The sequence below is a fragment of the Paramisgurnus dabryanus genome, chromosome 1 (genome assembly GCF_030506205.2).
Source record: "Paramisgurnus dabryanus chromosome 1, PD_genome_1.1, whole genome shotgun sequence".
NCBI lineage: Eukaryota > Metazoa > Chordata > Actinopteri > Cypriniformes > Cobitidae > Paramisgurnus > Paramisgurnus dabryanus.
In genome coordinates, this window is record NC_133337.1 from 33,122,257 (window position 1) to 33,143,867 (window position 21,611).

Genomic DNA, 21,611 nt, shown 5'->3' on the forward strand with positions numbered 1-21,611 from the left:
GCGATTGAAGATCAAATTTAAAGCTGTTACGTTTCTAAAAGATTTGTTATATTGAGCTGTATGATAGTGCTGAAGTGAAGACAGTGCATCAGTACTGTATAAGGTTGTACACACAATCCAAGTTATCTATAGAAACAGTACCAGGTGTTGTGTTAGCAGCGCAAGGTTATACGTTTGATTCCCAGGAAACACACATACTGATCAAATGTATCCACCCTATTTTCAAACGCGAAGTAGGTGATGTGACATATTTAATTTTTTGTGCGAGACTTTCGTTTCAATAGTCGTCTGGTAGACACACAAAACATGATTACACACATCACGTGGTCTGACAGTCAGCAGCAGTATCTTTCTCATTCAACACATTTTAAGTTATTGGAACAAACCATAATAAACATATTAAACAATTACATTTATTCAGTATTGTTTTTTACTTTTATTAAAAAAGCAAATAATTTATAGGAAATTATTTGCTTTTTATTTAAAACATTACAGAACTACCTGCAAACACATTAAGAACTATTATAAACATTAACTCTTTCCCCGCCAATGACGAGATTTTCCGTCTTTCCGCAATACCGCCCTTCCGCAACTTTTTAAACCCGGAAGTATTGCCCTATGGCAAGAGGCTGCATGTCCGTGTCTGTTTTAAAGATCGCTCTGAATGGGATCTCTATGAAAAGTCCGTCACAAAAATGGAATTATCTCTGCTTTTTGCTCAAAATGTGGTGTTTTTGCAGAAACCTACCCATATTCAAAAGCTGATTGCAAAAGAACCACTAAAGGTAGGATGAAACCGTTTTTTTTTTTTTTTTGAAAGCAGAGGGTCTGTTCTTTCATTTGGTATATTGTATGTTTATATATTTAAAGAAGAACATTTTCTGGAAGGCATTAAACTTTGGTGAAAATCATGAAAAACGCTGGTGCTGGCTGGCAACTTTTTTGAAAAACGCTGGCGGTGAAAGAGTTAAGGGCCCTATTTTCACGATCTAAGCGCATGGTCTTGCGTGTCCAAATCCACTTTTGCTAATTTAATGATGGGAAAAAAATTTGTGCGCCAAACGCACGGTCAAAAGGGGTGGTTCCTATTCTTGTAATAAGTAATGGGTGTTGTGGGCGTAACGTGCAATAAACCAATGAGAGTCTCAGCTCTCATCCCCTTTAAAAGCCAGTTGCGCTTGCGCTATGTCTAATCCCTATTTAGATGACGGACTTTGTAAACTAAAAACCAAGCGGAGGAAGAAGACCACAGTTTTAAGTTTAAATTTTAAATAATTGTGTTGTTTTCATTTGTATCGATATTGTTCTTTTTATATTTACAATTTATAGTATATTTATTTCTTTTAGTCATGGAAGTAAAAAAGCAGGCTTTTAATTGCTGTAAATGTATTGATATCAAACATCATCAAAAAACTATTTACAAGTATGTAAGAAAAGGTTTGTACTCTAAAAATACTTTATTTGTAACAAACAGAAGATAAAGAATTTACAAACGTGCGGAGAGCCGTTTCAGCACTCGGACAGCGGCATGAGTTTTTTTTTTTTTTTTAAAGCATTACTTAAAAATCTCATCTCATCATATCCACAGGAACAAAGTCATCATATACAATAAATCCGTGGGTTAGCATTTAATTTTTTTTGTAAAAAAATAGATGCAATATTTGCATTTTTTTAAAGCAAAACATTTAATTACTTACCAGGCTACAGGTGAATCAGCTCTTTATGCAATTTACGTCTCATAATCGGTCCTCATTTATGTCCAAGAGACTCGATAATAATCGTTTTAATCCTTTCATTTTTCAAATTATAAAAAGGGTTGTGTTCTGCTGTGCATCTATGTCTATGATAAGCAAACACGCATTGTCGTCCTGTATTTCGAACACGCTCATTAAATGACAAAAACTATATTGCGCCGTTGACTTCAGACTTTAGCTGCGCCGACAGTGCGCCTGAACACACCTCGTTTTCAAACCAGAACGCCCATGGGCGCAAAATTGGGCACAAATGCATTTGCTATTTAAATAACGTGGTGCCAAAAGTGAAAATTATAATTGCGCCGGGTTGAAACTAGCAAAAGACACTTGCATTGCACATTGCGCCAGGTGTATGATAGGACCCTAACAGTTTATATCATATATATTCTGTACTGTAATCACATTTTTGGTAATTGCATTGCAAGTTTTCACATTTTTTTCATCTTCTCACATGGTGCTCTCTTAATTTCATTCATCCTCACTATTCAACAGTTTATAAACCCTGAAATTTTGTAGATGTACAATATGCACACTTAAGACATTTTGAATTATAAGCTGCTTTGTGACTATACGCTGCTTCATTCACCATAAATGTGTTTTTAATGCAAGCCAACATACAGTAATCAACCTTAAAGCCCAGCCTGGTTAGGAGGTCTAAAAGTGGTTGCTGCACCCCCACAATTGCGCCGCCTTTGAACCCATATGGGCACCCACGTCTCGCACTAAGATTGACCATCAGCCGTGATGAATATGGATTTCAATTCGAATTTAAACATGCTTGTATTCATTTGTTCAGTAATCAGCTCTCCCCAGAGACGGAGAGCCAATGTACCTTTATTTAAATCACTCCTAATAAAACAGACTTAATCCAGTTGCCAGCGGATTTACGGCAGGAAGTGCAGTCTTGGCGCTTTAGTGCCGCTCTGCTTGCTTCACTGCTTGAACTCGTCACTCACACACCACGCTAAACAAGCGACGACAGGCTTACGTTCAGCTCGAACACATCGGTTCGCATGCATGTGTGTGTTTGACTTGTGCTTCTCATCAGACTCAATGAGTGTTGAGACAAATTATAATGACATCTTACACGTAGATGGACGATTTTTTGCTATGGGTAGTTTTATTGCCACCACTCTACGAAATAGTTTGTAGCAGGGAAGTATCTTCTATAATCGAAGTTGTTGTCGAGCAGGAGCTGTCGTTACATTTGTATGCGTTATAATGAGAGGTGATCCGCACTGGCGGGCGTTTTTTTTTAAATGTTTTGCTGATGTTTCGTTGTTGTTGTCAGCAGCGGTGGGAAGTGACAGATGCAATGTTTCCTATCACACTTGCCTTTCCCATGGCAGAAAGTAAATGCAAACAAACAGGTTTCAGTTAATGATGTACATGCACTGACAGACAGCCCTAGTAAAACAAAAGTTACAGTGTAAATTTAAATCCAGAGCCGTTTGTGCTAAGACAGAAAATGTCATGCAATCTGACGGCAGTTCTTGCGTATTTTACGAGGTGGCTACTTCGCATTAATTCGTACAATTTGCTTGATGTTGGGGTTGGTGGTGGGGTTTCATTACTGCTTTTTATGATCATTGTACGTTTTTTTACGAATTAGCCAACTTACATACGAATTCTTGTAAGTTCAGGCTGATAATGTTACCACTTGACCAACTTACCCCATTTATTAGCTGCTTGTTGATCTGTTTATTTATCCACTGACCTAATACTGACACTAGCAGATGTAGAGATGCTGTATAACACTCATCCCTGAAATCACTGTTAATGAGAATTTAATGTGAAATAAAATCATGAGATATGTTCCTTTACCTGTAGCTCATTTGGTAGGCCATTGTGTTAACAGCGCAAAGGTCATAGGTTCGAATCCCATGCAACACACGTCCTGATGAAATGTATACTTCGTAATGTACTGCAAATCACCTTAGATAAAAGCATCTACCAGATGCGTACAATGTTAAATTGTTTGTCAATAATAATTATAATTTTTTTGTCCACATTTCAGTTTTGACAAAGGCTGTTTTAAAATTAAACTTTTAAATCTGTCTACACTGTAAATAAATTACTTTCTTACTTAGTATGTTTTGTGTTTAGTACAAATATAAAAAATTCTTAAATCAAGATGCATTTTCTTGATGAGCAAAATGACAAAATAAGTCTAGTTTTTAGACAAAAATTTTTTTTAGACAAAAGTGAATTTGTGCATAAACAGCAAAAAAAAAAAATAGTGTAAAAAATTAACAATAGGGTAAGAAAAATTTTCTTGAATTTTTCTTGAATCGAGTGTTTAAGAAAAAAGTTCCAGATGTTTTGCTTTTTTATGCACAAATTCACTTGATATTTTTTGTCTATTTTTGTGACTTATTTTCTTTTGTCATTTTGCTCATCAAGAAAATGCATTTTTATTTTAACATTTATAGATATTTGTACTTAAAATAATACGAAGTAAGAAAGTATTTTTTTGCAGTGTATGCAATCTTCTAAATGACCTAAGAAAATAAGTCTAGTTTTTAGACAAAAAAAATATAAAATTTAAGTACATTTATGCATAAAACAGCAAAAAAAGGGTAACAAAATTGACAATAGGGTAAGAAATTTTTTCTTGAAATTTTCTTGAATAAAGTGTTTAAGAAAAAAGTTCCAGATTTTAGCTTGTTTTATGCACAAATTCACTAAATTGTCTATTTTTGTGACTTTCTTGTGTCATTTTGCTCATCAAGAGCAAAGAAAATGCATTTTTATTTTAACATTTATAGATATTTGTACTTAAAATAATACTAAGTAAGAAAGTACTTTTTTGCAGTATATGCAATCTTCTAAATGACCTAAGAAAATAAGTCTAGTTTTTAGACAAAAAAAATAAAATGTAAGTGAATTTATGCATAAAACAGCAAAAAAAAAAGGGTAAAAAAATTTGACAACAGGGTAAGAATTTTTTTTTTGAATTTTTCTCTAATCAAGTGTTTAAGAAAAAGTTCCAGATTTTTTCTTGTTTTATGCATAAATTCACTTGATTTTTTTTTGTCTATTTTTGTGACTTTCTTATGACATTTTGCTCATCAAGAGCAAAGAAAATGCATTTTTATTTTAACATTTATAGATATTTGTACTTAAAACAATACTAAGTAAGAAAGTAATTTTTTGCAATGCATGCAAAACTTCAAAATGAATATAAAATAGAAAATAAGTCTAGTTTTTAGACAAACAATATACAATTTAAGTGAATTTGTGCTTAAAACAAGCAAAAATATCTGCCAATGGGGTGAGTAAATTTAGCTTGAATTAAGTGTTTTTAAAAAGAAAACTTATTTCAAGATATTTTTTTCTCACCCCATTGCCAGATATTTTTGCTTGTTTTAAGCACACATTTACTTAAATTGTATAGCTTTTGTCTAAAAAATAGAAATATTTTCTTAGGTCATTTTGCTCATCAAGAAAAAACATCTTCATTTAAGAATTTGTAGATGAATTTTGTACTGAAAACAAGACAACAATAACAAAGTCATTTTTTGCAGTATTGCACTAACATTTACATTTATGCATTTGTCTGACTCTATCCGGAGCGACTAAATTCGTACAAGGAAATGTGATAGATCTTTTTGACCTGATGGGAGGGGTTCTAGCACAGTGGTTTTCAAACTGGGGGCCGCGAGATGGTGCCAGGGGGGCCCCAGTTTTATGACATTTTATGAAATACATTAATTTATCATGAATTCTGTGTAATTAAACCTAAAAAAATAAGGCTACTAACCAAAAGCACTACTTTTTTGTATAATTTAATGTTTTTTTTTTATTAAAATGTTGAGTTTTAGAACAGTTTTTTGTCACGAATTTTCTTTGGGGGGCCGCGAAGGAATGCACCATACACAAGGGGGGCCGCACGCTGAAAAAGTTTGGGAACCACTGCTCTAGCAGACACTTCACATCGCAGCGCAACGACTAAAGCAGGCTTTTATACTTCTGTGTCGATTGTACGGCATAGCCGATGCAGAGACGCGAACCCTACGCAGGAGCGTGCTGTGCACCCGTCTTAAAATGTAACTGCCGGTCAATGGTACGCCTTAGGCTCCTGCGTAGGGTTTGCGTCTCTGCGTAGGCTATGCCGTACAATCGACACAGAATTATAAAGCCTGCTTTAGTCGCTGCACTGCTATATGATGTGTCTGCTAGAACCCCTCCTGTCAGCTCAAAAAGATCTACGTCACATTTCCTTGTACTGATTTCTGCTTACGACAGTAAAAGCAAATATGGGCCAAACTGAGATGTGATTTTTAACTTAAACTGCAACAATACTTGCTGTCTATACCTTCATCACTGCTGGTCTTCTCAAATACATACACATGCTTCTTCTTTGGCTGTTGCTCTGCTATTGTAAGTTAAACGCATGGATACTTGCACTTCGACCAACAATGCAGAAGTATAAATAAAAGCCGACACGTAGCCTATGGCGTCGAGGTTTCGCCGTAGGCCCTACACAGAAGTGTAATGAACTCTTTACAGTACAGTGCATTCATGTTATACATTTTATTAGTATGTTTGACCCGTAGGCTCGCCACAGGAACTCCCTTTAATATTCATAAGCTAATCCTCCACCATTTGTGGCATCATGACCAGCATGCTTAATAAAAACTGCCCCATCTCTTTTTTTTTAAACTAAGTTATGTCCATTATTTCGAACACATATGCTGTGTACCAAGAGAGACATGCTCCTGTGTCCACATCTGTCTGCACAGTAGCATTGCGGCCGTGTTGAGTGGCAGGGTCATGTTGGCACATACGTGCACGTCCGTGGGTCTCGGTGGTGCACGGCCACAGTGACAGTGATGAATGAACTGTCACGCCACGGCCCTTCTCATGCATTGCTCCGTTTACCCTGGAGAGACTTGAGGTTGTGTTTGCACGTCTTCGCACTGCAAAACAGTTGTTTACTGAGATAATTTGCAATGGATCATGCTAAAATCATATTTGCAATTAAGTAGGACTGTATAAATGTTTGCATTTGTAACCTGCTGATATGGGTCGGTGTAAGTGTTTGTGCATTTCATGCTTCATGGTGTTTGTGTGTTGTGGTGTAATTGAAGTGCTGGAACGATTCGGGTTAAATGCTCTGAACTCTGTGCTGTGGGGTCAGAACTGGATTAATGGAGAAAACCCATGGCCCGTGAACCTCACACACACACACCCTCATATGTCCGGCACACTGTCTTCCATTCTTAATAGGATTGTTTTTCTAGCAGCTTTGCATGGAGCTCCCTGTTCATCTACTCACTGTGGAGGTCTGTAGATCAATCGAATGTTCAGGTTGAGCTGAGCTGAATCTGCTCTCTCGTCTCATAAATTGTTACAGCTTTGTAACAGTATGCAGTATTTGCGATGATCACCAATATCATGATTTTAATGCACTGTTTATTGAGCCATTAAAGTACTCATGAAATTGAACTGACATTTATATTTCTTAAAGAGCACCTATTTCATTTATAAAAAAAAAAACGTTATTTTGTGTATTTGGAATGCAATGTGTTTGCGTGGTTTATGGTATAAAAAACACATTATTTTCCACATAACGTACATTTTCATAGCTACAGATTTCTCTCTCTTCCTGAAACGCAGAGAAAACGCTGTGTCCCTGATTGGCCAGCTGTGATTGGCCTGAATACCTCTGACGTCAGCAGGAAATGTGACGCTCTCTACCATGTTTAAAGGTTTGCGCACAATGAAATGCTAACAGGAGTTAACTTACAGGCTGTGAGTCCGAAGTGGGAGGTATTATGATAATGTCGGTCTTGTCTACATCACCAATCCCAAGAAGTAAACTGTTGCCTACAATCCGTGTGTTTGTTGTAGTCCAAGAAAAGAGATTTACGTTGGAGACGATAACTCGTCATCGTTTACTTTGGGGTTTGTACTTTTTGCATATCGTTAACATGTACTAATACGCACTAAAGGAAATGTAAAGTCGTGAATCGGACTATTGGTGCATTTTGATAAAATATTGCAGTGTTTATTAAAAACAATTTATCCATGTGGGTAATTATATATATTTTTTTAATTCATGTGCCCCTCATAATCTTTAATCAAAATCTGAAAAAGCACTCCCACCCTCTTGTGGCATTTCTTCTCTGATGACGTCATCATGACTGCTTGGGCGGAGCAACCTTTAACTCCGCCCCCCAACTGTATTGCTGTAAGTTCCATTTCTGAATGAAACACCTACTTTTGCATCATTTTGGAACTGGAAAACACAAGCCACGCCTTGTTTTTGGGAATATGTCACAATATGGAAGTAGATCACAACTTCATGTGAGACTTTGCGGTTCTCTTAGAATTGTTGTCCAGTTGAAACAAACTCATTTAGTTAAGGAAACTATAAAGGTAATGTTATTAAGAGTTTTCTTAAATTGCGAGGTTCGTTGCTGTCACAAAGATTAAATAATCGTCTCATCACGATTGTTTGACGTCATCGTGATGATTTCAGATCACCGCAATGATTGCACATCTCTCTAAAAAACACAAGGGGGAGCTGCAGCGCCTGTATAAACGAAACGGTATCAGATTACTTTTTGATATGTGTTATGTGTATTAATATTTACTGCCAGGTAAACCTTGCAAAAAGATCACAACAATATGTGTAAATTATTTAATAAACAAAGAAAAAAATGTATGAGAATTAAATGTCAAAGCAATAAAATAGGCAAATAATCGTCACAATTTATTAGGCAATTAATCATCAGCCAAATTTCATAATCGTTACAGCCTTATTTGTTGCAACATTTTATACAAATATATTATACTGTACAAATTAATTGTATGTATATTTTACATTAAAGTCTGTAAAAGACAGTACAGGTAAAGTGAAAAAGCATTTAATAAGCAGTAGCCTTATCCTTGCAGTGGCGCTTTTTAAACAAACATTCGATTAGCATTTTTTTCTATTTGAAATATTATTGCACATCGAATATTCGACAATTTGCACATCCCTAGGCATTACATGAGTTTAGTTTGTTTTGCGACTGATTTAACTGTATGACAGCGATGAGAGTGTCTGTAAATATATTTTAGTGTGTACTAATAAATATGTATATTGGTAAATAATATTGTTTATTACACCTTATGTTGTTACTGTGTATACAGTTTATAAATGATTATGTTTTCTGCTTATGTTGTTTTGAAACAGAAGCATGCCTTATATTTAACAATTTTTTACAGCCTTTTAGATGGTACGTTTTCAATCTGCTTGGCAACATAGAAGATATAAATAAGAGATAAACGAGATATACTGTATATTTTTCGCATGTCCCTATTTAGATAGCGTTGGCAGCCATTATGATAAGCTCTGCCATTCACTGCCACTATTTGTATCCTGTGTGTAAGTGTGCAGTACATACTCTGTGTGTCCATGTTTGTGTATGTTAAGTTCTCACTGATGCTTGCCAGTCGAGTCTCATCTCAAATTGAACGTTCGTTATTACGACTCTTAATTTATACAGCACTAAACCTTCTGCCTTTAGCAAACTTTCCAAAACACTTTATGTGAATGGGGTCCGAATGGGTCAGGAGACCCAGAATAGTCTCAGAAGGGAACATATCCCGAGCTTCCCATGGCACATTGTGACATTTAAGTAGCAAGGAAGGATTTTGATAGTGAGGAGACAACGAGAACTTTGGTTTGATTTTACTTTAAAGCTCTCAACTGTCTCTCTCTCTCTCTCTCTCTCTCTCTCTCTCTCTCTCTCTCTCTCTCTCTCTCTCTCTCTCTCTCTCTCTCTCTCTCTCTCTCTCTCTCTCTCTCTCTCTCTCTCTCTCTCTCTCTCTCTCTCTCTCTCTCTCTCTCTCTCTCTCTCTCAAACTTGATTACTTTTTAATGATTTCTGGGGCTAAGACGAATGACTTTGTTAAATGAGGAGAATTAGACATGTGCCGCAGAGCACTAGGGCATTTGTTTCTTGAATAATGGAGCTTAGAGACTTTGTTTACTGGGAAATATTGAGCTTGGCAAATGAGTGGGGGTTATCAAACGCTGTTGCTTATTTGCTGATTTTTCTGGTCATTCGCTGTAGATTTATAATGTATTATGGGTTGGTTGGAAATAAAATATTAACCAGTAACATGATTATTGCAATGATTTTAATGATTTTATTTGGCCATTAAGTTTATTTGAGCACACCAGTAGGCCAGTTTCACACTTGAGAGGATGAGAGCGATAAGACGGAGATGTTATCCGTAATTTTAAGCTCATTAAAATGGCAATAGGTTTTTGATGTTCAATTCATTCACTTGGATTTGATGTCAATTTCAGTACCTTTTCAACGATTCATTTCAACGATTCAATTTTGTGGCATTTTGCACATTTAGGATAGTTTAAGTAAAAATATTAAAATTAAAATATTGATGGATACAAATGCAGCCATTCATGCACACCTTTTTTTAAAATCCTGGATCACAGAAAGAGACATGACCCGAACAGATGGCCAGTTCATTCCAGTGCTATTAACATTGAAATTAACTATGGATGCATATGTATGTATATAAAGGGATTAACCTTTATATACAGTACTGTGCAAAAGTCCACCATGCTACCGTTAGATTTGTTGTTTTTGCAATTGCATAGTGATCATATATAATTATTTCTCAGTCTCTTTATTAGAAAACAACCAGACAATAAATGTGTATGTAGTATTAAAAACATTATACAAGTATAAGCTGAAGTGTCAAGTATTTAGGGTAAACTCCCCTTCCACTTGAGCAATAGCAGGTAACATGACCTTTAAGAAAGAACAATATTTTTATAAAAAATATTTTAAACTTGCAAATTGCAATGCTGTTGACTTAAAGGAATATTCCATTTTCTTAAAAGAAAAATCCAGATAATTTACTCACCACCATGTCATCCAAAATGTTGATGTCTTTCTTTGTTCAGTCCAGAAGAAATTATGTTTTTTGAGGAAAACATTGCAGGATTTTTCTCATTTTAATGGACTTTAATAGAGCCCAACATTTAATACTTAACTCAACACTTAACAGTTTTTTTTCAACGGAGTTTCAAAGGACTATAAACGATTCCAAACGAGGAATAAGGGTCTTATCTAGCAAAACAATTGTCATTTTTGACAAGAAAAATAACAAATATACACTTTAAACCATAACTTTTCGTCTAGGTCCGGTCCAGCGTGACCTAACGTAAATGCGTAGTGACGTAGGGAGGTCACGTGTTACATATAAAACGCACATTTGCGGACCATTGTAAACAATAAACTGACACAAAGACATTAATTAGTATCAGTTGACATACAACAACGTAGGAACGGTCCTCGTTCTTAACACTTGTAAACACTGGGGCGGAGTTTCGCGTTCGTCCTCTGTGACCTCTTGACGTCATGACGTATTGTGTGGGGTCACGTTGGCGCATCACGACCGGATTTAAACGAGAAGTTGTGGTTTAAAAGAGCATATTTTTTATTTTTCTTGTCAAAAATGACAATCGTTTCGCTAGATAAGACCCTTATGCCTCGTTTGGGATCGTTTATAGACATTTGAATCTCCGTTGAAAAAAACTGTTAAGTGTTGAGTTAAGTATTAAGTGTTGGGCTCTATTAAAGTCCATTAAAATGAGAAAAATCCTGCAATGTTTTCCTCAAAAAACATAATTTCTTCTCGACTGAACAAAGAAAGACATCAACATTTTGGATGACATGGTGGTGAGTAAATTATCTGGACTTTTCTTTTAAGAAAATGGAATATTCCTTTAAGTCGTTGAAGAAGCATTGAAATGGACAAAATATAAATTGAACAAATATAGCATCTAAAATCAATTGCCATTTTAATGTACACATTTTAAATGTATTGCAGTCATGTATGTATGCTCTGTTTGCGCTTTCCACCACAGGTCTTGACATAAGGAACCACATAGTACATAGACACATAAAAATCCATCACACTATGGCAATGATGGACTTGTTCCAGTGTGACCATAGGCGCAACTTTGAAGGCTAGCGTAGTCGCCTCTCCCCCTCTCCCCCATCTTTGGTTCCCCGTTGCGGTTGACTGCTAAGAAGCCTGATGCACCGAGGCAGTGCCACAGATCATTACCTTCCTCTCCGCCCCTGGGCTCAGGGAGGGGGCGCAAATAGCAGGCATTGATATGTGAATTAACAGCTTGTACATCACATTTTCAACACCGCTGCCCCCTCCTGGGCAGGATGAGTCTTCTTGGGACATGGGTGGTTGTAGGATTGAGTTACGGCTTGGGCCGATGAAACAGATCTTCAGTGCCAATGCTAAAGCGCCCCCCCTGCCAGATGCGTGTTGCTAGCCGTCATTTTCAATCAGCCACTGCTGGTCTCAGAGCCATAGCCAAATGTCGGGTGCCGTGCAAACGCCCGCAGATTTTTTGTTTTGGCATCGGATGGTCTCACAGTGTTTAAGCGTGGCTCTACCTTTAAGCTAGGGTTGTGTTTGAGTGACAGGGCGTACGGAGACAAGGTTGCTAAGCAATTACCGTCATTAACTTTTACGAAAGGTGTTAACTGGAATAGAGAGTTTAGGGTTTGGCAGAACATTGCTTCTTTTTGGCTGATTCAAGCAGGCGGAGCTTGGCCATGACTTTTCAGTTAGTTATACTCTTCTGGGTGGCTCATAATGCCTGTAGTTCCTATAGTCCCACCACACGTATGTGTTTGTCATATACACGCTGTAGTGCCGTACTTCATCTGTAGCCGCAGGGCCATCAGGCTTTGACAAGTGAATAGGGGGTTTTGATACTGTTTGTTTTTCTGGCTCTTTGATGTGTTTGCTCAAAGGGAGCAATTGAGCTGATAGGTTGTACTGTAGCTTGCTGTAGTCTGTATAAAGGGGCCTGGTTAACCTCTCTTAACTTTTAATCCAACCCTGCTATAAACCAGAGCCTCTCCTGCACCTTAACAGCTGTGATACTACAGCTGTCGGATTCATAGAAATGTACAAAGGTTCTGCCCCAATAACCAATCGTGTACTGTATGTGTTTTTTTTTTTTTTTAGAGTACCGTGGTCGTGGAGAAGTCCATTCAGGATCTGACGAGTCTGATGCAGGATCTCAGCACATATTCCAACCAGTTTCTGGAGATGGTCTGTGACAAACTCAAGGAGTACAAGGAGATCTGCAATACTGCTTACAGGTAATCCACTGAATTTTAATAGGACCATATACCGTAAGATGTAATGTCTAGGGATGTCTACGGTGAAATACCGCTACATCCAAAAGCCAGAGGGCGCTCTCGTGCAGAAACTCAACATGGGCCGCTGAAGAAGAACCATTTACACAAACAGCTAATAAACTTCACATGTATGGTTGCAATGCTTTCTGTTGAAGTCGATTTCCCCTATGTGTTTTTTATAGTGTTTGCATCACATTACGTTAATAATTTATTTAGAAAGATTAAAGATTTGAATTGGTTATACTGAAAAAGCAATAATATCACCATTTATTAAATATTTCATAATTTTTCCGTTTTCTATTATTTCTTTTTACCTCATATCTTAGCCTATGTCTTCCTGTTTGTTCTATTATGCGTTACATTAGAGCTGGGCATATCTAGATTAATCTCATACAAAATAAAAGTAATTTTTACATAACAGTGGGGAACCTTCAGGGCCTTCTACGCCTTCAGAGAAGGCCTAAAAAAAGTAATAATAATTTTTTACTAATAAATAATGAAGTTTTCAATAAAAATATGTTTTAAAATTTTTAAATTTCTATTTAATTTAATTTAATACATTACATGTAATATATTTTCTCTCATCTATGTTCTAACGTCGAGCTTACTGTCAGGTTCATGTCATTAAAACATCTTATCCAATCAAAATCGTCTGTCTCTATTAAGGCCCGGTTAGCTGGCTCATTCATTGGTTAGGACTTCACGAATCCCAGGAAAGGCCAAGCTATGTGTTTTGGTGTGGAGAGTGACGGGCAAATCGACCAATCATGCTTTGATTTAAAGTGGGTGGGTAAAAAACAAAACATTGTAAGCCTTCATGAAGTCCTAAGCATGAAACAAACTGGATGCGAGCTGCCGCAGCATAACATATGAGTTTGTGCTGTGTGTAATTATTATGTCTATATAAATACACACACATATGTATTTAAGAAACATTTACATGTGTATATATATTTATTTATATTTTTATATATTTAAAAAAAAAAATTCATAAAACATTTCATAAATGTATGTATATATATATATATATATATATATATATATATATATATATATATATATATATATATATATGTGTATGTATGTATGTATGTATGTATGTATGTATGTGTGTGTGTTTAAATATACATAATATTTACACACATAACAAACTCATATATTATGCAAAAATTACTTTTATTTTGTATGAGATTAATCTAGATTAATCTAGATTAATCTATACCCAGCCCTAGTTTATATACTTAAGAAATATATAAATATAGCACACACACACACACACACACACACACACATGATGTAAAGTGTTATTATATAAGGGAGTATACTTTTATAATTTTTATTGTTTTGGAATCCATTCAGCCGATCTCTGGGTCTGGCGGTACCACTTTTAGCATAGTTTTGCACAATCCATTAAATCTGATTAGACCATTAGCATCACGCAAAAATAACCGACGATTTTAGATATTTTTCCTATTTAAAACTTGACTCTTCTGTAGTTACATCGTGTACTAAGACCAACGGAAAAATAAAAGTTGCGATTTTCTAGCAGATATGGCTAGGAACTATACTCTCATTCTGGCATAATAATCAAGGACTTTGCTGCCGTAACATTGCTGCAGCAGGCGTAGTGATATTACGCACTGCCTGAAAATAGTCCCCTTGATTACTTTCAATAGCAGGGGACTAGTTTCAGGACCTGCGTAATATCATTGCGCCTGCTGCAGCCATGTTACAGCAGCAAAGTATAGAGTTGACGTATTTTTGTAGGCTCAGGGCTCGTTATAGTTGTGCGTAGGTCCTACGGCGTAGCAGCGACGGCGTAGGTTCCGCGTCGGTTTTCATTTATACTTTTGCGTCGTCGTCCGCGTTGACAAGTTAACCCACAAACGAAGAAGAAACAGCAACTTGTTGTGTATAATTTGAGAAGACCAGCAATGATGGAAGTAAATAAACAGGGACTTTTGATGCAGTTTGAGTTAAATCTCTCCTCAACTTGGCTCATCTTTGTTTTCACCGTCACAAACGGAAATACCTATGACGCAGTTTTTTTTACCTGACGGGAGGGGTTCTGGTGGACCAATCACAGCGCTTGCGGTCCGCGTAGATCTGACGCGGATTAAAATTTTTGCGAGGTGCGCGTCAGGCTACGCACAGGCTACGGATAGCCTACGGCGTAGAACCTATGCACGACTATAAATCGCACTTTACCCGAAAGTTAGCAGGACACTGGTTCTCTCGCTAAAAAGCCCATTAATTTATCCCATAGACTTCTATATTATCACACAAATTAACCTCAAAAGTTTATGATGCTTACATGTTTGGTCCGACAAGATAATCTTAACAGAAGAAATAAAAATGTCGTGTATTTTGAAGTGTAAATGCATTTATTGAGATTATTAAGATTATCTTGTTGGACAAAACGTGTCATAAACTTTTGTTAAACACAGAGCTTTATTAACTACGTAAAACACGTAAAATCATCTCCCTATAGGAAACGTGTGTGTTTGCATACAGGCAACCGATCCATCTACACGTTAAAGTAAAAACTGACTGCGTGTCCACACACATGTGTTAGTCAGCGAGGGGTTTGAACCGAACTCGGTCATGTGCAGAAAGTGCAGAAACAGTCGTTTCCTCACACAATAACCACAGCCAACCGATCTGTCTTTTTCTCTGACACATTCTCTTTCTTCTTACGCCGCATTACTTTCTACATCATCTTTTCTATCAATCTAAGCATCGCGTACAATAACAGTTCCTTCATCCCAGCTCTCACTATCTTCTCTGTGTCTGCGGAGCGCTGTTCTGTGTGCACTTTTAATGGCCTGCTGATGTCATACCGAAAGGATTTATCTGAACATGTGGTTCATTTTGGCACTTTTTGCAACATTAGCTTGAAATGGAGCTTGTCATACCCCTTAGCCAATCCCAGGCGTGGTTCCTTTTATAGCTTCTTACAGTGTTTGGTAACATTTTATGACAACTTCCATTAATTAGTCATTTACAAAATGGTAATACTTAACAGATCAGTAGTTCATGTACAGTAGACATTAAAATGCCATTTTGACAGTTTTGCTTTTTTAATGAGCATACATTTGTGATCTGTTTAGCAATATGTGAGGGCTGTGACTTGTGCTTTGTGTGTGTGCTTAGAAAAATAACTATGGTGCTAATGTGGGTTATGGAGGTTCGAATCGTGCTCGAAACATTTAAAAGTCCCATCTGTTCCTGTCCTCTCTTTGCTTTATTGTGAATTAAGACAACAAAATAACACAACAAATAAGCACTGCATAATGTTTATGTTTTTTAAACATTGGATTATATTGTACAGAGTTTAAATGTGACCCTAGACCACGAAACTAGTTATAAGGTTAATTTTATTTTTATTGAGATTTATATACAGTGGCAGCCGGTGACTTCTTTTTTGTGTGTGGTTCTTTTTTTTTCAAAATATGGGTTCGGCGCGTCGAGTGAACCTATGTGTCTTGTCAAAATAAGTGCCTGCTGCAGACGCGTCTAAAGGGTTTATGATAAAAGAGACGCTCGCGGTTGCCAGATACTCGCATAATCTCTGGGGTTATCACAGTTTACTGTTAAGTTAGTGTCTTGCGTGTATTTTGTGAACGTGTGCGTCTCTTTTATCATAAACGGTTTTGACGCGTATGCAGCAGGCACTTATTTTGATAAAACACGTGATGCACATGGTTCACATGACGCAACAAACACATATTTTGAAAACACGAGCAACACACATGGCACTCCGAACACTTATTTTGAATTTGCGCCCCGCGGATGAGCAGTCACGAGCCGCCACTGTTTATATATAATCTGAAAGTTGAATAAATAAGCTTTCCATTGATGTATGGTTTGTTAGGATAGGACAATATTTGCAAATCTGGAATCTGAGTGTTTAAAAAAATGGAAATATTGAGAAAATCGCCTTTTAAAGTCTTTAGCAACTGCCTCCGCTCACACAAATATTTTTTTATATATTTACAGTAGGAAATGTACAAAATATCTTCATGGAACATGATCTTATATAATATCTTAATGATTTTTGGCATAAAAGAAAAATTTGATAATTTTGACCTGTACAATGTATTGAATGTATTGTTGGCTATTGCTAAAAATTAAGAGTTTGGTTCCAAAACGAGATAAACTCAGATTTTTTTTTTTAAATATTGTTTTTTAATTGTGCATTCGAATTAATATAAATGAAACTGCAGTTGATTTAAGCCTTCATAACTAAAAAAAATACAGCTAAGTAGCACAATAAAACACTATATAAACATACTTACATAATAATACAATTTTAAAAACGGAGTTATCTCGTTTTGTATCCAAACTCTTCAAATATAAATGTGCGAATTATTACTGGTTTTGTGGTACAGGATCATTAACTATTGTGCGATTTGTGTTACAGGGGTATTGTACAGTGCGAGGAGAAGTTGGTCATCAGTGCGTCCTGGGCCAAAGATGAAGATATCAGCCGTCTGCTGCAGTCTCTGCCCAACTGGGCCAGCATGACTCAACCCAAACAACTCCGACAGAAAAGAGAGGAGGAAGAGGACTTCACACGGTGAGATCACACTTTAATATACACTAGAACTGTATGGCCATCGATCTGAAACCAAGCAGAAATATATTTTTCAGGGTAGTGTCTCACAATGCTTCCTGTGTAGAATGGCTTTTAAAGTATTAAAGGGACAGTTCACCAATCAGAACCCCCCAAAATACCGTTAATGGTTGTCTGTGACCTGGTAAAAACAAATCATTATATTTCATTTTAACGTACAAAGAGCAGCGACAGATCAACAACAGAACCAGGTTGTGGTCAGGCCATCAGAGGCCATCAGCGATGATTTGTCCGGATGTGCACCAGACGGAGACGGACTGCGTCATCTTGTGCGCACACACGTGTCTCCGTTCAGCTTCCAAACACGCACACAAATGATTTCTCATACAAATGATTACTTTATCAGACCGTCAGGGCAACAATAATTTGTGTCATTTATAGGACATTCACAAATTAAAGATAGAAAAGTAACGAAATGTCTGTCGGCTCATGACAACACCGTGCGTTAACAAATATTTTTTTTTCTTTTAACTGATAATGTTAATCGGTCATAAATTCTTACCTTCGGTTAACGGTCAATATGAACATCCCTAACAGACATACAGCTGTTTGCCTTAGAAGTTGCAGATGTCCACCTGGTGGATAATAGCGGTATTACGGATTGCTGGAAATACTCGTCATTGACAAGGAAGCGTTTCTCTTATTTGACAAGTTAGAAAACATGAAAAAGAACAACCCAGTAACTTAGTTTTGGTAAATCATTCTCTGTTAGCATGTGAAAAAATATGTAATTGAAATTCGTTTCCCCTTGTGATGTTAGAAGGGGATCTTATTAAAATAATACCACCCCTTAAGTGGTCGCGTCGCTTCGCGTCGGGTCCTGATCACACTGTCGGGGCTTATTTCGCGATAACTACAGGCTGCCTCTAAATTATCCCGCTTATTACACGGCTACTTGCCACATAAGTAAAAAAAATTGGACATGAATATGAATTTTAAACATTTTATTGGCACATTTGTTTTAAATTAACATTTTTATCCTTCCGCGAAACTTTGCACAGATGAATAAAATGATTGTAATACCTTATTAAGATCCTCTGCTTCATACTTGTCTGTCTCCATTTTTTTCTCTTTTAGCCAGTCTTTGAGAAGTTTTAATGCCCATTCTGTATTTTTTTGTGTGTTGGCTTTGTAGCTTTCATGCTCTATTTTGTCAAGTTCAGTCTCAGTAAGCTCTCTGTGTCTTGTCGTTGTTCGTTCTTCTATCCACTGTTTAAATGTTTTGTTTTTTCTGTACACGTTAAAATTAATGTCAAAATTTTCCATTCTTAATTGTGGTTGTCCAGTGTTTGTCACAAGATGGCGCCACACAGTAATCTTTGTTGGCGCGGAAGGATTTTAAACATACAAGTAGTACAGGCTATGTGTTATTACTTTGGAGCGGTTATTATTTGAAAAGAACGAACCTGCAAATGTCTCAACTGACCAATCAGAATCAATGATTCCAGAGAGCCGTGTAATAATCTGTACTATCCAGCCACGGTACTGCCATTTAGTGCAGACAGAGAGAAAATAATTGACAGCACAATTGAGTTTCAATTTCAACAAACCACCATTATTGCGATTAGTGTTTGCATTTTAAATGGCATGTTATATGATACATGTTATAATAAATTTTCGATAAAACTTCACATACACACTCTGGGGACACCAAAGATTTATTTTACATCTTAAAAAGTCTTGTGAAATTTCCATTTTAAAGGAGAACACATAAATACACAAACACATTGGCAAATGTGAGCAAAGATTCATCCCAGTGCACAAAGTATATACAAAGTCAGTATATACAGTCATAAACAGATAACAGCTTACATCCAAGCAGGTATAAATAACACACAGACCCATTTTCCTGGGGACATGAGGTGTGTAATAGATCAGCAGGCTTTTTTGTTCTGTAAATAGATCCATGAAGAGACACAATTTTTGTCTGTTGTTAGGTTTTTAATCTTTTAAGAAAACGTGACCCAGTCTGTGAAAACCCAGCAAAAGTCATTTTTACTGTATTCTACATAAATCATCCTACATTCAAAAAATAACTTTGATGTATTTAATATTTACTGAGTACGAGCATGTCAAAGATTAAAATCAATGTGAAATTAAATCAAACTTTGATGCTCCTAATCTCTTAGTAAGACTTTAGCCTGAATTTAGTTTAAGATGCCACAATTGCGTGCAGTATTATAAGTGTAGAGGATGATATCTGGCCTTGTACTCTAAAACAAGAACCAGTTAATCTGCAGGCAGTCACACATTTGGAAAACTCCAGCATCTCCTGACACACACACACCTACACAGCTTTATTTTCAATTTCCTTGCTCTATCTCTTTCCCTGTCTGTTCCCCTGAAGTGCTCACTTGAATTAAAGAAGACATAACTATGAGAATAACTGTGATTGGACATAAAGGTGGGGGCCTCCGTTTTGCTCAAAAGTGGCCCTCAAAGTGTGCCTCGGCGCGCAATCGTACAATAAATAAATGAACTGGTTATGTGGGACAGAAAAGCCAATCTAGTGTACCTGTTGAAGCTAAACGGAGCCGGCGACGAAAAGGCTTTTATCATATAAATGACCCTGACAGTTTCATCAGCTAAAGAGGGATTACAACACATGTATGGCCATCCTATACCAAGCGATAAATGCTTGTTAAAAACTCATCCTTTCAATACATGTTGTGTTTTATCTCGCAGAATTTCATAGCGCTCCACATTTATCACTGACGTGAAGAGATGGAGGTGAAAGCAAATACAGATTTGTTTTAATATCTGCCTGTAAAGATGAACCGTTGTTGTGTAATTGTGCTGAGCTTTTGAGAAATGAAGGTGGGGGAAGCCTTGTTTAAATAAACATTAGTACTGATGTGGGCATTTGGATTGGATCCAGTGTTGAGGCAGTGCCAGCCCTAAGATACTGTCATCACAACCTACCGTCAGCACAATCTCTTTTGCCACTTTAGATATCTGCTGCCCCCCTTCTTCCTCTCTCTGCCCCCTTTTAGGTTTACTACCCATGTGTTGTCCCCGTAGGCCTTCCACATTTTTTTGCACCTTGGCTTGTCGGTCGCACTGCTCAGTATTTCCCACACATGTGCCTCATTTATTTGATTTAAAAGTCTCTTATATATTGACTGAATATGAGAATTTAAATTAAATGGTCACACTTTACCTTTAAAATGCTTACCTTGGAAGCACTGGTTTAACCAATGTCTACAATAAACAGCTTTGAGTTTTGATATGAAACATTTGAGGAGTTCAGATGTAAAACCCAAGTGCATCTTTTCTTGTAAATCAGCATTTTTATATCAGGCTCTTGTGTTTAGGTTGAGTCATTTTACTTTAATGGTTGTTAGTCAGTAATTAAAAAGACTTATTTTCAAAAATGCCACTTTAGGCATTTCATTATCTAATAAATCGCTGTTAAATGCTGAGTGCACATTATCATAAAAACACTTTGGAAAAGACAATCGGGCCGACTACCAAAACACACTTGTAGCCAATCAGCAGTAAGGGGCGTGTCTACTAAACATCATAGTTGCCTGGGTTGCGTACCGGTATGTTTGGGAGAGGTCAATCAAAAGAAGGTCCAGATTCTATTGGGGTAGGGGCGTGTTTGTTTAGATGATTTTAATTGTCAACATTGGCTTTCAGAGATCATGCACCCCGCCTTTAAATAATATCAACCCAAAACCCTCTTAAAGGGACAAATAGGCTTATTTTCTAGCTCCCCTACAGTTAAACGATTGAGTTTGACCTTTTTGGAATCCATTCAGCCGATCTCTGGGTCTGGCGTTACCACTTTTAGCATAGCTTAGCATAATCCATTAAAGGTGCAGTGTGTAAATTTTAGCATCTAGTGGTGAGGTTGCGAATTGCAACCAATGGCTCAGTCCACTGCTCACCCCTCACTTTTGAAACGCATAGACAAGCTACGGTAGTAGAAAAAACATGTCATCGTCGGAGACAACTAAGTAAAAAACTTTTGTCCGTTAAGGGCTACTGTAGAAACATGGCGGCACAAAATGGCGA

General features: G+C 36.9%; 1 protein-coding gene across 1 annotated transcript in view; it reads left to right on the forward strand.

The window, feature by feature from the left end:
- Positions 1-21,611, forward strand: part of exoc4 (exocyst complex component 4) — a 198,521-nt gene that overhangs the window by 148,648 nt on the left and 28,262 nt on the right. Inside the window, exons 12-13 of the mRNA XM_065289682.2 lie at positions 12,780-12,916; positions 17,379-17,534. Coding sequence (XP_065145754.1) covers positions 12,780-12,916; positions 17,379-17,534 — 293 coding nt within the window. The remainder of the gene's footprint in view (positions 1-12,779; positions 12,917-17,378; positions 17,535-21,611) is intronic.